This window comes from Pleurodeles waltl, chromosome 1_2, assembly GCF_031143425.1.
Source record: "Pleurodeles waltl isolate 20211129_DDA chromosome 1_2, aPleWal1.hap1.20221129, whole genome shotgun sequence".
NCBI classification, from domain to species: Eukaryota; Metazoa; Chordata; class Amphibia; order Caudata; family Salamandridae; genus Pleurodeles; species Pleurodeles waltl.
Window position 1 is genome coordinate 330,041,598 of NC_090437.1, and position 16,487 is coordinate 330,058,084.

Here is a 16,487-nt window from a genome sequence, read left to right on the forward strand (position 1 = left end):
AGGAAATGCCAGAAAGAGATAGAATCCAAGCTTTGAGTTATTTAAGCACTGAAGTGCGGGTGAGGGATCTGAAGCTCGCAGATGGGGTTGTGAAAGCTGCCATGGCCCAGCGCTGCCTCCCTGTTTTGCTGTTCAGAGACCGTGATGCTTGAGGGGGAGAGAGGTCCAAGCAGGTGGTAGAGGGCTTCCCAGCATTTCGTGGACACAGTTAAGTTCCCCACAGGGATGAAAGGCCTTTGTTTCTCTGCTCTATTATTATGATTGATTATTATGCTTGCACTGTGTTTATAATCTGAAGTATTCAGCTCGTTTCTATTTTGCTTTCTAAACATCATAGTGTGAGCCTGCTACAGTAATTGAAGCATACATTTTGGTATGCAGTTAAGCAAAGCTAATCTGAAGAATTAAGCTCATTTATATTTTGCTTTCTGAACATCGTAGTGTGAGCCTGCTGCAGTAATTGAAACATGCATTTTGGTGTGCAGTAAATCAAAGCTTATCCGAAGTATTCAACTCGTTTATATTTTACTTCCTGAACATCGTAGTGTGACACATTTTGGTATACAGTTATTCCAAGCTTATATCTGTCAATGAACTCTTTGCTCATATGTATACATAGATGCTCTTTGTAGTGTGCCTATATATAAATAGATGCTTTTCATTGCTATTCTTATTCCACTATTGTTAATGTGCTAAATGCCTACATTTACCTGAAATTCTAGTAAAGCTAAATTGTATTAATAATTGGCGTGTGGTCCTTCATTGAGCGTCCTTATTGACTTATACCGAACAGGTGTCAACCAGTCACCTGGATAAGACATGAGTCTTTGCCTCTTCTTCCAAGGGATCTTCAGGTTCCGTGTAGTTCCGGCCTCCAGCACTCTTCTCTGCAATGTGTAGTCTCCTGCTCCAGCAAAGTGGGACTCCTTTTCAGGTGTGCTGAGTGGGCCTCATTGCGACTTCTGTGCCTGCTGCCTGCGAGTTGTCTGTGGGGGCTGCATCCTCGACTTCTGGCTCTCCTCACTTCTTAGGGTCACCCAGGACTCCCTTCCTTGACTAGAGTACCCTCTGACCTTCCTGGTCCCGTGTAGCTCTGCAACTTCTCTTCTGCAACTCTTGCCTTTGCCAAGGCTTGTTGGTGGTTTTTCCACACCACTGATGGACTGCAACTGTTCTTCCGATGTGGAACATCAACTTCATCACTTCTGGAACTCTTTCTCTGCTGCACAGCCGACTCCTGGTCTTCACCATCGACCTGGTTCAGTACCTCCAGAAGGGTAGGTAGTAGCTCCTGCCCCAACTGGACACTCCAACTGGAACTAGACTTGGTCCCCTTCATTTGCAGGTCCTCCTCTGTCTCGATCAATTGTTTTGTTTCTTTCAGTCTTGCTTGGGTCTTGCACAGTCCTTTTACAAAGTTTCTCTGTGGGTTTGGGAAAAAACAGGTGCTTACCTCTTCTCTCCTGGTCGCCGGGGGGCAGTCTGATACTTACCTTTTGGGGCTCCTAGTTCATGCAGTTCTCCTCTACAAATTCTACTTACCTGGGTGGGGGTCTGACTTTTGCATTCCATTTTTTTAGTATATGGCTTGGTCTCTCCCTAGGATCAGCACTCAAGATCACTAGCCACCACTTTTTTAGCTTGTTTGCCCCCAAGGCAAATCATAAAGTAAGAACATGTACTAAATATTGAGTAGCAAAATATTCACATTAACAAAAAAACTTTCCCTTTTATAACTGCTTTTGATATTATTACACCAGATTAATGATATGAGTGAAAAGTAGCTTTTTAGGACAAATTGTGTACTATTTGAGTATCAGGGAACGCCATTCAAACTGTTCAGAACAGCAGAAGAACTGCAGTTATTCTTTATTCAGGGTTTGATGAAATATCTTGAGAATTATGCTATAATTGTATGGATAATATCCTCTTCTACTCAGATTCTAAAAGCCATCATGTTTTACATAGAATTTAGCACTCTGCTGTGGTTGCTAGAATTACCTTTCTGCAAAATGAGGTTAGTGGCACTTTCATACCACCACAAATCTACAGAAACATACTATGATATGACACTGTTAGCTGCTGAAGAAGTTGGATGTACGTATCTGTACAGCATGCTAAAGTATAGGAATGGACCTGTTATTTATAATTTTGAAAATAGAAATGAGGTGTAATATTATAGTCGTAAAATGTAGTGTCTCAACATGTCATGTGTTTGCTAATTCAGATGCCTTTGCCGATACATTTTATGCAATGGGATATGTGATGCGTCTTTGCCAGTTGCTGTCGGCGCTGGAGCTGCTACACATACTTCTTGGTATTGAAAAAAGGCGCTTCTGGCCAAGATTTATACAGGTATGTCAAAGGCTGTGGCTGTGCAAAGTTGAGATTGTTATATTATACCATTTGCTCTTAATGAAGCAGTTGGTTGTCTAATAATATTATGCAAAAAAGAAGAACACAGTAATTATTTTTTTATATACTGTATGTGGCCCTATTTGCTGATTTGCTGTACTGGTTGCAGCTGCCTTAGCTATTACATTTCCTATTTCAACTCTGAGTGACACTTTCTATTTGTTACTATGGAGTCCAGAGTTTAGGTGTGAGAGTTAATTCTTCAGATCCATTATATGCTTTCGTATAACTTGTGAACAGGATTGGAAACAAGGCCACCCTCAATTAGGCGGCCCCCCCAAAGCCTTTCGTTGCTTGTGTAGCATGCACTACAAAGCAATAATTCCTGTGAGTAAAAGTTGAGCGCACTTGAGCTTGCATTGACTACAACTGAATAGTGCCCATGCTGAAGTAGCTTACGGGGTGATTTATCAAAGAGATGTATATTGTTAAGAAGAATAAATTGTAGAACTGAGCCTCCAACACAAACAGTATTTATTCAAGTAGATTGTACTGTCCCCTGCTCATGGGAAAATCATATTTATCTGTTTACTCCTGTAGTCCCCTTAATCCTGCAGGACCTAACACTTGACCTATGGAAAAGCCCTTGTGTGGTCTTCACCAAGTCTTGAAAAAGACAAAAAAGCCTCTCTTCTTAATGATTTAGGGGCTGATTTAGTTTGTTGTGTTCGCGACAGAGTACCCTGTCCGCCAAAGTACCCCGTCCACCGAACTTTAGGTCTGCTGCCTCTGAGTGAGTTTTCTGTCAGTGGAGCCCTTGTTGGCTGTCACAGAAATCGTTTTCAACTGCCCCTGTTATGTTTGGCCGTTGGAGAGATAGGCATTACGCTGCCTAGCATAGTTAGAGTGGACAGTAAGATCTCCTTTTTAGGTCGAGCATAGCAGTGCACAAGCTCTGCTTGTTTCAACATATTGTAATCTGTTCTGTCGGCTTATCACTTCACATCACTTTCATTCGTTCCTGGCCTTGCCTTTCAAACATGCCTTGATTTCATTGGTAAATGATTTATGTTTGTCCCGCCTAGAGGCTGTTTTTTTACACCTTGGAGACTGAGCATGTTACATGGATTATTGCATGATCGGCCATATACTTAACTGTGGGTGCACTGCTTTTTTCTTTTGCCTGTCCCCATGGTGGCCATGGAACTTTGAAGTTTCATATAGCGCAAACTTGTTTCTTTTGTCTGTTCCTTTCGCACTCCATGGTGGCCATGGCACTTTGAAGTTTCATATATAGCTCAAACTCGATTGGAGGTATTCTCATTTAAGTTGGGCTTCTCTCAGCCTTTTGCCAGAATTGGAAGCTTGCGTGTTGTGCCGTCTCCCTCACCCCTTCCACATCACTGCTTGTTATAAGAGTGCTGAAAACACTAATCCGCACACCTGTAATGCACCAGGTATGCCAGTGTCTTTTTATGAAACCCGAAGTGGGGGGTGTCTCTGCCTCTTGATGCCACATTTAAGAAAAAACTTTACTCGTGCACAAACAGTATGCCAGGCACAATGTTGTATATGGTTTTAATCAAGAGATTCTGTACAAGGGCTCCAGAGAGCAGACTTTCACCAAGGCTTAAGGAGGATACAAAATGTAAATATAAACACACATTTGGATAAAATAACTTTAGTAAATCATACTGAAAATTTGTTTTTCCCTATTGAAGAGTACGGTCATGTTACCAGCAGTGTGAAAACTTTGCATGTTTTCGTTGTCAGCTGTCCCGATTCGAGCCCTCAAATCTTGGACTCAATTTTCTTAACTTTTCAAGGTAAAGGAGTCAGGCCTCTCAACAAGATTTCGTGGATGCATTAATTGTATCCTTCCATTGCTACATCTTTCAGGTGCAACTTTTTTTCCTTTTCTTTAATCACTATTTGAGAGTGGGTTTTTCATCTGTCTACCTTGTGTACATCTCCTGTGTATTATCTGTGTGGTTGCCAATGGCCTTCCACCCACTCTCTATAGTCCTTGTGGTTGCCCCTGCCTCTTTCACTCACTTTTCATTATCTGTGAAGTTGCCCCTACCCAGTTCCACTGTCCCTCTATTGTCCGAATGCTTACCCACCCTTAGTAGTCCATCTGCCCCCCTCATCTGCTCTTATCTGTCCTTCTCTCTCTCCCTCCGTGTTGGATCTGGGGAACACATGGCTATATTAAAAAACAAAAAATGATGACATGACTAGCGCTGGCCAGGTCATAGCCCTTTGTTCTTTTTTTCATTACTTTTAGCCATGGCTACAAAACATTGACAAGGCCAATAGCTCTTGTGCTTGTTTTCTTTCTCTGGTGATACACCATAGCAAAATGTCTAACTTTTATAATTTGCAACTTCTACTCAAGGCAGGGCAGAATTCGCACCCAGCTGGATGACTTTCACTGCTGTTTCTGAGGCTCTCGTCCTACCTCTATAAATGTATGCTCTTAACACATACACATTGAGCAGCTTATAGCTGATTGAGACTTTTAGCTGCAGATTCCTTACCTTAGAATTATCTCAGGCGTTAAACTGGATCTGGAAGATTTTTCATGAGCATTACCCCTGAGCGCCAGTAGATGGCATCCCCGTGCATTGTTGCCGTTGTCCGTGCCCAAAGAGAAGTCAGCAGCACCTACATAAGCACCCCAGTTAGGCTGACAAGTTATTTTCTTTCCATGACAGCCAGCATAGATCAGGGAAGAGCTACCCCTTCAGTCACTTTTTGACTGGGCTTTTTATTCATTTTGTCAAGACATTTTTGAGGTTTTCTTCCTGATGTGGCAGGATATTAACGGAAAAGGCTGGCTTCAAGCCATACTGCGTCTGTCACTGGCCGATGTCTGTGATGGACCCGCACCTTGTTTGCTTGTGGTGCCTCGAGCATGACCACAACCTGAAGTCGTGCTCCAACCTCGGCACCATGAATCCCACGGCTTTGAGGGAGCGTTCCCTAAAGCTGATGGTGGCCCGTCGTGTGATGCTGTGCCATTCGAAGTCCTGATTTAGAGGGAGGTCCTGGGGCAGGTCACGGAGTCTGTGGTCTCCGTCCCATTCCAAGTCTTCAGGACATTCGGGTAAGTCTCGGCACAAGAAGTCATTGATGCATGCTTCCACTTACCCATGTTTATTGGCCGACGAGACACAGAAGTGTCTGCATTTTTGGCCTCGCTCTGTGGGAAAGCCTGTGCCTGGTGTGACTCTCCGCTTCCCTGAGTTTCCAGGAGCCAAAGTGACCGCTGCCATACTTGAAGAATTTTATGATGCCATGTGCCCCATATTTTGGCAGGCTGACCTGTCTTGCATGGCTTAGGGACCTGTGGGGTCATCAGGGGCCCCTTCTGGTCCTGTGGCTCTGGCCCAAGGATCCTATCCTGGGTCTAGATTGACGCCAGTTGTACCACCTCGACCTTCACAGCCCCAATGCTAAGGCTCCTGGCACCGCCAGTGGTGCCATCCCTATTTTAATCCCCTAATCTGATCCGGAGCTGGAGGAGCATTTCTCAACATAGTATTCGGTGCAACTGGGAGCCTTGCATTGCAGATCGGTTCCTGAACCCTATTCCCATGCGCTACAACACATGTAGGAATGGGAGGGGTCACTAGACCCTGAGGAAGTCTAGCTTTATGATCAAGATATGGACTGTTGTAAAGAACTGGGTGAAGCTTTTGTCCTGGACACTTTCCCAGATTCTGGCAAGCTTTCTTCCCCTACCGTGGCTATGGAGGAGAAAGCGTCTTTCACCATGGTTGCGCGGAAAGCTGTGGAGGTCCTCGACCTTCAGTTGCCCTCAGTGGCAGTCAAGATCAATGTCTTGATAGAGAGTCTCCCCATCTGAACAGCTTCTCCCATCCAGTGAAGCCATTACGGATGTCCTTTTGAATACCTGGTCCATGCCCAACACGGGCTCTTGTAAATAGGACAATCGCCTATCGCCACCTCCCCCGGGGACACAAGTTACCTCACTCAATACCCCTCCCCTAAGAGTTTGGTCACCCAGGCTACCACTTCCCATGTTAACTCTGACATTCCCCCTACCGCTCCACCGGATAAAGAATCCAAGAGGCTGGATACATTTGGGAAAAGATGTTTTCTTCGTCTGTGAACACCGTCTGACTTTTGGGCTGGTACTCCCACGCTCTGTGGCTTATGGTTGCGCAAGTGCTGCTTATGGTCCCGGAGGAGGCCCGGGCCATGCTCTCCCAAGCTGTGGCAGATGGGAGAGATGCAGCAAAGTTCACAATACGCTATGGACTCAAAACAACCAACTCTTTGGTCAGAGCGATTTTTGTCAGCTGTGGCCCTTAGACACCACACGTGACTGCGAAATACTGGGTTTTCTGGAGATGGCACGTCATCTTTGATGGACATGCCCTACAATGGCTCCCATCTATCTGGAGACAAAGCAAACTCAGCACTCACACATTTTAAGGACTGTCAGGCTACGACCCGGTCCATCAGCTTATCTTTAACCCCACACCAACCCAGTCTGCTTTTCGCTGCATTTGTGGCTATGGAAGGGGCTACCAACCTGGGAAATACCCACCCAGCCACCATGCCAATCATGCTCCACAGCCCCTCATGACTGAGGGTGTGGTATCCACAGGCCTTGTAGATGAGGAAGCCAGAGGTCTTCCCTCCACCCCCCTACAGCTGCAGATTCCAAACCCTCCTAATCTGCCCTTATATCATCACAGGCGTCCATTTGGCGCTGGTCCTGATGCCAACTCTCCACTGGCAGTCCATAGCATTGAACAGGTTGGTTTTGCAGGTAGCCTGAATGGGCTACTCCTCTCCTTTGGGATTAAACTCCACCTCGTCCACCAATGCCACCATCTGAAGATCAGCGTTCTCTGCTCCACGAGGAAGTTGTAGTTCTCCTGGGCAAGGGAGCTATGGGGACTGTTCCGACGCCAGAAGTAGGTCATGGTTGTTAATCCCACCACTTTCTGGTGCCGAAGAAGGATGGAGGCCTCCGTCCTATCCTAGACCTGCAGTCCCTCAATTACTTCCTCAAGAAGGAGAAATTCAAGATGCTCCCTTTGGCTCAGGTTATGTCTGCCCTGGACCCAGGACACTGGACACTGGATGGTAGCGTTGACTTGCAGGGCTCTTATTTTCACATCCCTGTCCTGCCTGCCCATAGGCGTTACCTGCGGCTCACGGTCAGCCATAAGCATTTCCAGTTTGCCATGCTCCCCTTTGGCCAGATCAGCGCCCAACAGGTGTTCACTAAGATGATGGTGGTGGTTGCAGCTCACCTGCGGAGTTCAGGGGTGCCAGTCTTCCTGTAATTTGATGACTGGTTGTTGAAGGCAGGTTTGCCTCAGGCTGTCGTCTCCCACATCCAGACTACGGCAGACCTCCTGCACTCACTGGGGTTCACTATAAATGTGCTGAAGTCACACCTGGCTCCTTCTAAAACGCTCTCTTATGTTGGAGCTGTTCTGGACACAGTGCAGTTCCGGGCTTACCCTTACAAGTGGCAAGTCCAGGATATTCAGGCAAGGAGGGAGTGCCAACACACACTATAATGCAAAAAGACAAGGATAATTATTCAATAATTACATTTATACAACTAAAAATGGCTCCATAATTTACACTGACTTTCAAGTACGCATAATAAACAGTGTTTAGCCAAAAATAGTGATGGATCCTAATTTAAAGCAAAAAGCAAGAAAACCACAATGAGTTTACACAAAAACAAAAGAAATGTGCTTGTATCTTATCAGTGTAAGAAAGCGTTGAAGGGGCTTCAACCCTCTTCTGCTCCCAGGGTCGTCATCAGGACATATAAATAATGGAGCACATACAGTAATGTACAAAAACAAAACAATAAAACTGTAATAAGGCACCATGCAATAAATAACATTATCAATTTTATAAGGGAACCAAGTACAAATACTCACATTCTCTCCCACTGCTATACATCAATCAGCAAGGAAGAACAAATCCTATCAACAACAATAACAAATTAATAAATATTCTAAGGCCCCAACATCACAAATAACCTCATAAGTGTGTTAGAACCGAAAGACCACCTTAAGTACTAACCAAAGAAAAGACAAAGCCTCTCCCACAAATAAAGAAGGAACAACGCCACCAAACAATTGCATATCACAGATGACATACTTGTTTCCAAAGTAAGTAAGCCCAAATGACTTCAGACTTATATACCTGTGCCACTATCACTAGTCAGCACAGTCAAAGAGTGCATGACAAGGACCAGAATCGATCAAAACAATTAAATAAAAGTAGACCCTTACTAAAAACAACTTATTATAAATCAAAATCATGACACTAACTATATAAGTTAGAAACATAACTTTCTTATAAATCAAATTCAGTACACATTAGTAGCACGAATTAATCGAACAAATGGTAGCCTGACTGCTTCACCCTGACTAACTCCCAAGTTTCTAACACACCATCCAGAAACTCGGCGTTTAAATGTGCACTACTCCCTCTCAGTGTACATATACTAAGAGGTAATGCTATTCTCATCAAAACAAAATGTCATGCCGTCTACCAACTCGGTGGGTAAGGGCACACTAGTCCCTCAACAGGCGCGTGTGCAGGAAGAAAATACTAGTCACATAGCTAAATCAATATACACCCACAAAGCTGCCGACAACTGACACTGGTCACATATTCACTTCATTAATTGTTTAACCACCAGTATCGCTTCCAACTCCTTTTTTCATAAAAAAAAAAACACGGAAGAAAGACAAGCAGCGCTGGTTCAATTCCATCATTTAAAACTGCTCAACCAAATCAAAACATTTAGACAAAAAGGGGAATCCTAAAAAATAGGATTAAACACAATTACTATCCACACCAATGGGAGTATCGCCTGCTTTAAAGCAGTCGCTCTGAATTTTACTTGAATGCGCTGGCAGGCTGCAGGCCGTGGTGTCAGCGCATTCATGGTAATAGAGCACAATGGGCCAGATGTACGGCCATTTCACTTGCAGCAAAATGAAATGTAAAAAAAATTCTCAGACACATTTAGAGATTCCCAATGGGATTGCAAATAACCTACCTCATCAATATTCATGAGGTAGGTCACAATTTGCGACTCCATTAGGAATGGCTTCACTCACAGGGATGGTGGCCTGCTGGGGACAGCAATCCACCATGGCTGTGACTGCTTTTTAAATAAAGCAGTTTTTTTGTCAATGCAGCCCATTTTCCTGAAGGGAAAACGGGATGCATTTCAAACAAAAAATATGAAAAGTTTTCTTTTCATTTTTTCAGAGTATACTTTGCTCCGTGGGACCACTACCTGCTCTGAAAATATATTTTGGCTTCCATTCATAATGGGGAAGGGCCCCCTTCCATGTTTGCGAATGTTACCACCAACTTGAATTTGGTGGTAACTGCGATTGTTTTGCAACCACATTCACGGTCGCAAAACAATCTTACAAACCACTGCAACTCCATATTTGGAAGGGACGCCCTTGGCACATCCCTTCTAAATAGCGACTCGCAACCTATTTTGCGATTCAGTAAATAGATTAGCAAATCACAAAATAGCATTGGTACATGCGAAAATGCTATTTTCTGCAAATCAGGCCGTTTGCGACATGAAAATAGGCAAGTACATCTGGTCCAATTTCCTTGTTTAAATAGATGCGTCGTGCACACAGGTGTGCCAAGGTACAAACTGGGAAAGTACACTGTCTGTGTAATTCTGAATTTTGTTGTAATCAATATGTAAAAAATAATTGGTTCACTATAACCTGGTAAAAGTAGCTAGAAACTATGGTTTTGGTACCTATATCATGCAAAGCAGAAACATACCTGCCCACTGCGTCGTGGCTACGGTAGAGACGTGTAAAAAATGTGCATTTCTCATTCAACACGTTGAAGTTTTCGCAAAATACTCATTTAGTCTACCCATTGCATCATCAAGTGCATTTCTGTCTGCCTCGCTTTCCTGAGGTGCAAATGTCACATTGATTTTCTTTCGTTTGTGACCATTTACTGCTTCTTAACATGCGGCAGTTCTTGTTTCCACTGGCACCTTAGAAAGTGCTGGTGACCCAGAGCTTGTTAAACATGGGAAGGAGGGTCCATGTTCTTGTGAATGCCAGCGACGGCCTCGGCCTTACCTGGTAGAAAACTAAGTGGATATGTGAGGCGCAGGAAGCTTTTTGTTGCGTCTGAAAGGTCAGGAGGGGTGTTGATGGCAGATCTGTTGGCTCACAGAAGCCGCGGGTTGGACGCATGGCAGGGATCATGAATACTTTTGAAACCGATGTGATTTTCACGATTTATGCATTATTTTGAGGAGCTGAGAGGCTTAATTTTATTCTCTTGCTACGACCTCATTGGCCATACAAAATCTGTGGCTAGATGGGCAGTCTCGAGAAGCGGCCCAGTGTGTTCATCTGAGAATGGGAGCATAGGGTGCTTTTTAACAATTGTTTAGGTTAGGGAGTTCCTTCACAGTAACACATTGCACCATATTTTTATAGGCGGACTATTCCTCCTGCCTGTGACTTCCTTCCAAGAACAATGTTCATCTTTATGTGCGCTACGACTGCCCCTAGCCCCCAAATAGCTCCTTTCGTTCCCCCGTGTCAGGTTAACAAAAACAGGGGCATAGATGAGAGTGGTCCAGCTGCCCAGAGGGGGCAGGGGGCAATATTACATTGCAGATTACTGGTCACCAGCTCTGACTGATTTAAATAGAGAACTTTATTTGCAGTTTTATGTAGTTCTGACTCGCCCAAGGGCAATGGAGCACTTTCCACGAGCACCAGTTACATTATAAAAGGCCGGATTTCCCTGTTTTTTCTATTTAGACACAGGGAGATTAGGACCCAGATTTAATGATTTAATAAATGTTTGCATTGCGGTTACGCCAGTGACGTAACGAAACTTGAGGTGGGGTGGAGGGACTACCAAGTACCTAGAGGGGGCCTCCTCCCACCTGGCCCCAGTCAGAGGGCTGCCGCCAGTGTACAGTTCTGAGGGTGCCCCCTGGAGCTCGGGGGTACTGCAGGGCCTGCAGGGGTCTTTGATACGCCACTAGGTTACACTGTTTTCTAAAGCAGTGCAGATGCACAATCTCTTGTGACATTTAATAACCCGTACTGTGCCTGATGCGATTTGTGTGGTTTTGTTTATTTTTATTGTTTTTAAGTGATACAGTGGAGCACATAGTATTGCCTTGCGTTACCTTGCATCAGGTAGGCGTTTCATGGGTGGAGCATGGACGTTCCCATGCATCTACCCATATATTTAACCCCTTAGCTGCTGGGCCGTTTCCCCCCCAGTGCTGAGCCCTTTTTTGGCTATTTGGGGTAGTTCGCGCTTAGGCCTTCATAACTTTCTGTCCACATAAGCTATCCTCGCCAAATTTGCGTCCTTTTTTTCCAACATCCTAGGGATTCTAATGGTACACAGAGTTTGTGGTTTCCCGTGGAGGAGACCAAGAAAATAGCCAAAATACAGTGAAAATGTCGTTTTTTCCAAAAAAATGGGAAAAAAGGGCTGCCGAAGAAGGCTTGTGGTTTTATCCCTGAAAATGCCATCAACAAAGGGTTTCTGGTGCTGAAATCACTATCTTCCCACCTTTCAGGAACGGGCAGACTTGAATCAGAAAACCACATTTTCCAACACAAATTTGGCATTTTACTGGGACATACCCCATTTTTATTATTTTTGGTGCTTTCAACCTCCTTCCAGTTAGTGACAGGAATGGGTGTGAAACCAATGCTGGATCCCGGAAAGCTAGACAAAATTCTGAATTCAGCAAGGGGTCATTTGTGTAGATCCTACAAGGTTTTCCTACAGAAAATAACAGCTGAAATAAAAAAATATTGAAATTGAGCTGAAAACAACAGCCATTTTTCTTTATGGTTTACTCTGTAACTTTTTCCTGCGATGTCAGATTTCTGAAAGCAATATACCGTTTTGTCTGCTGGCCTCTTCTGGCTGCGGGGATATAAAGGGCTTGTAGGTTCATCAAGAACCCTAGGTACCCAGAGCCAATAAATGAGCTGCACCCTGCAGTTGGTTTTCATTCTATACTGGGTATACAGCAATTAATTTGCTGAAATATGAAGAGTGAAAAAGAGGTATCAAGAAAACCTTTGCATTTCCAAAATGGGATCAAGATAAGGTTTTGAGGAGCAGTGGTTATTTGCACATCTCTGAATTCCGAGGTGCCCATACTAGCATGTGAATTGCAGGGCATTTCTCAAATAGATGTCTTGTTTACACACTCTCTTATATTTGGAAGGAAAAAATGTAGAGAAAGATAAGGGGCAATAACACTTGTTTTGCTATTCTATGTTCCCCCAAGTCTCCCAATAAAAATGATACCTCACTTGTGTGGGTAGGCCTAGCGCCCGCGACAGGAAATGCCCCAAAACACAACGTGGACACATCCCATTTTTTGACAAAATACAGAGCTGTTTTTTGCAAAGTGCCTACCTGTAGATTTTGGCCTCTAGCTCAGCCGGCACATAGGGAAACCTACCAAACCTGTGCATTTTTTAAAACTAGAGACCTAGGGGAATCCAAGATGGGGTGACTCGTGGGGCTCTGACCAGGTTCTGTTACCCAGAATCCTTTGCAAACCTCAAAAAGTGGCTAAAAAAACAAGTTTTCCTCATATTTCAGTGACAGAAAGTTCTGGAACCTGAGAGGAGCCACAAATGTCCTTCCACCCAGCGTTCCCCCAAGTCTCCCAATAAAAATGATACCTCACTTGTGTGGGTAGGCCTAGCGCCCGCGACAGGAAATGCCCCAACACACAACGTGGACACATCCCATTTTTTGACAAAATACAGAGCTGTTTTTTGCAAAGTGCCTACCTGTAGATTTTGGCCTCTAGCTCAGCCGGCACATAGGGAAACCTACCAAACCTGTGCATTTTTGAAAACTAGAGACCTAGGGAAATCCAAGATGGGGTGACTCGTGGGGCTCTGACCAGGTTCTTTTACCCAGAATCCTTTGCAAACCTCAAAAAGTGGCTAAAAAAACAAGTTTTCCTCATATTTCGGTGACAAAAAGTTCTGGAATCTGAGAGGAGCCATAAATTTCCTTCCACCCAGCGTTCCCCCAAGTCTCCCGATAAAAATGATACCTCACTTGTGTGGGTAGGCCTAGCGCCCGCGACAGGAAATGCCCCAAAACACAACATGGACACATCCCATTTTTTGACAAAATACAGAGCTGTTTTTTGCAAAGTGCCTACCTGTAGATTTTGGCCTCTAGCTCAGCCGGCACATAGGGAAACCTACCAAACCTGTGCATTTTTGAAAACTAGAGACCTAGGGGAATCCAAGATGGGGTGACTTGTGGGGCTCTGACCAGGTTCTGTTACCCAGAATCCTTTGCAAACCTCAAAAAGTGGCTAAAAAAACAAGTTTTCCTCATATTTCGGTGACAAAAAGTTCTGGAATCTGAGAGGAGCCATAAATTTCCTTCCACCCAGCGTTCCCCCAAGTCTCCCGATAAAAATGATACCTCACTTGTGTGGGTAGGCCTAGCGCCCGCGACAGGAAATGCCCCAAAACACAACATGGACACATCCCATTTTTTGACAAAATACAGAGCTGTTTTTTGCAAAGTGCCTACCTGTAGATTTTGGCCTCTAGCTCAGCCAGCACATAGGGAAACCTACCAAACCTGTGCATTTTTGAAAACTAGAGACCTAGGGGAATCCAAGATGGGGTGACTCGTGGGGCTCTGACCAGGTTCTGTTACCCAGAATCCTTTGCAAACCTCAAAAAGTGGCTAAAAAAACAAGTTTTCCTCACATTTCGGTGACAGAAAGTTCTGGAATCTGAGAGGAGCCACAAAGTTCTTTCCACCCAGCGTTCCCCCAAGTCTCCCAATAAAAATGATACCTCACTTGTGTGGGTAGGCCTAGCGCCCGCGACAGGAAATGCCCCAAAACACAACGTGGACACATCCCATTTTTTCATAGAAAACAGTGCCTACCTGTGGATTTTGGCCTCTAGCTCAGCCGGCACCGGGGTAAACCTAGCAAACCAGCACATTTATGAAAACTAGAAACCCAGGGGAATCCAAGATGAGGTGACTTGTGGGGCTCTGACCAGGTTCTGTTACCCAGAATCCTTTGCAAACCTCAAAATGTGGCTAAAATAACACATTTTCCTCACATTTCGGTGACAGAAAGTTCTGGAATCTGGACAGGTGAGGAGTCACTGGGTGGTAGGAATGTTGTGGATTCCAGCATATTCCTGTAGTTTGTGTGACAGAAATGCGAGAAAAATTGAGTTTTTTTTCAACATTTCAGCTTTGCAGGGTATTCTGGGTAAGAAAACTTTGGGGAATACACACAAGTCACACCTCTGTGGACTAGTTTCCAGAAATGTTTGGGTTAATGTGTTTCTCTATATGGCCGCCGAATCCAGGACCAAAAACACAGGTGCCTGCCTTACAAAACCAGTTTGTTTTGCGACAGATAATTTTGATGTCTCCACAATACAATTTGGGCGGTGGAATTTGGGGCTGAACTAAATTGGGGAGCTCCCAAGAGAGCACTCTCTCTCTCTCTGCTTGCCGCCGCATTCACCTGCTCTCTGGGTTGGGATAACCCACTATTACCAAGTTGCACAAACAGCTTGCGAAGGGACAGCAGGACTGTCCTCATCACCTTCCTCATAATGTACTGCAAGAGGAGTTATCGAATGGGACTCCTCCGACTGAAAAATCACTCCCAGAGTTTGCGCCATTGTCCTATCCCTCAGATGCTGTCTCAGTATCTGATATCTCAGTCTCTGATCCTATGTCAGAGCGGTCCTCTATAACCCGAGTGCAGGCAGCAGTCATCCATCAAGATGCCATCTCTGCTATTGGCTAAACTGTTGCTCTAAAACACTAGCCTACGTACACAGTCACAAAATCGGTGGTGTGTGTGAGATACGTGAGACAGTAGAGGCCACCTTACCTGCGCTTCTTCCCTCAATCAGCACGTTCTTTCAAGACACTCAAAAAACACCTTGTCACATACCATTCGTCACAATCTTTAGCACCTCCTGCGCCCAGTCCAACAATCATTATTGGTGCTCCCACTCCCTCCTCCTAGGATTCCCTTATTACCACCCAGCAAAAGTGCCCTTCATCTCTCCATAGCCACCCTCCACCCTGCACATACATTTCATTGGTATTATAGCGCAGGTAATGGCTGACTTTACTAATGTACTCAGCTATTTACATAAAATGCAGATTTGCTCTTTGCAGTAGGCATATAAACCTTCTGCGCTTCTTTATGGCACTAAAACTGCCACTAGACAAGTCTGACCCTTTTCCCCCCAGGGAAACCACACACATATTGACAAAAGTGATATATATATATGACAGCCAACCACCTGAAACTCAACTCAAGCAAAACCGAAATAATCCTCTTTGGCCCACACAAAAACACCTGGTACCCCTCATGGTGGCCCACCACGCTAGGCCCTGCACCCACCCCCGCCAACCACGCACGCAACCTCGGCATCATCCTAGACTCCTCCCTCTCGATTACCCAACAAATCAACGCTCTCACCTCCTCATGCTTCAACAAACTCCGTATACTGAAAAAAAAATTCAAATGGATCCCCACAGAGACCAGAAAAACTGTCACTCATGCACTCATCAGCAGCAGACTTGATTACGGAAACGCCCTCTACGCCGGCACCACTCTAAAACTCAAGCGCAAACTACACGCATCCAGAACTCAGCAGCACGACTCATCCTCGACCTCCCCGGACACATCTCTCCACACCCCAAATCCCTCCACTGGCTCCCCATTGACAAAAGGATCACCTTCAAGATCCTCATCCTCGCACACAAATCACTCCACAACACAGGCCCTGCCTACCTCAACGAGAGTCACCTTCCACATCCCTACATGAAACCTCCGCTCAGCTGACCCCTCTCTCGCCTCTGTCCCCCGCATCAAACACACCACCACCGAGGGCTGATCCTTCTCCTACCTTGCACCCAAAACCTGGCACGCCCTCCCAACCCACCTTCGCAAGACCCAAAACCTACTTCTTTCCAGGAAGGGCCTCAAAACCTGGCTTTTCGAACAGTGAACCTCCCAGTCCCTTTCCCTCCCCCCCCCAAAG

At 45.0% G+C, this 16,487-nt stretch overlaps 1 protein-coding gene across 1 annotated transcript in view; it reads left to right on the forward strand.

The window, feature by feature from the left end:
* Positions 1-16,487, forward strand: part of HACD4 (3-hydroxyacyl-CoA dehydratase 4) — a 268,024-nt gene that overhangs the window by 145,113 nt on the left and 106,424 nt on the right. Inside the window, exon 3 of the mRNA XM_069239081.1 lies at positions 2,228-2,355. Within this exon, the coding sequence (XP_069095182.1) occupies positions 2,228-2,355 (128 nt within the window). The remainder of the gene's footprint in view (positions 1-2,227; positions 2,356-16,487) is intronic.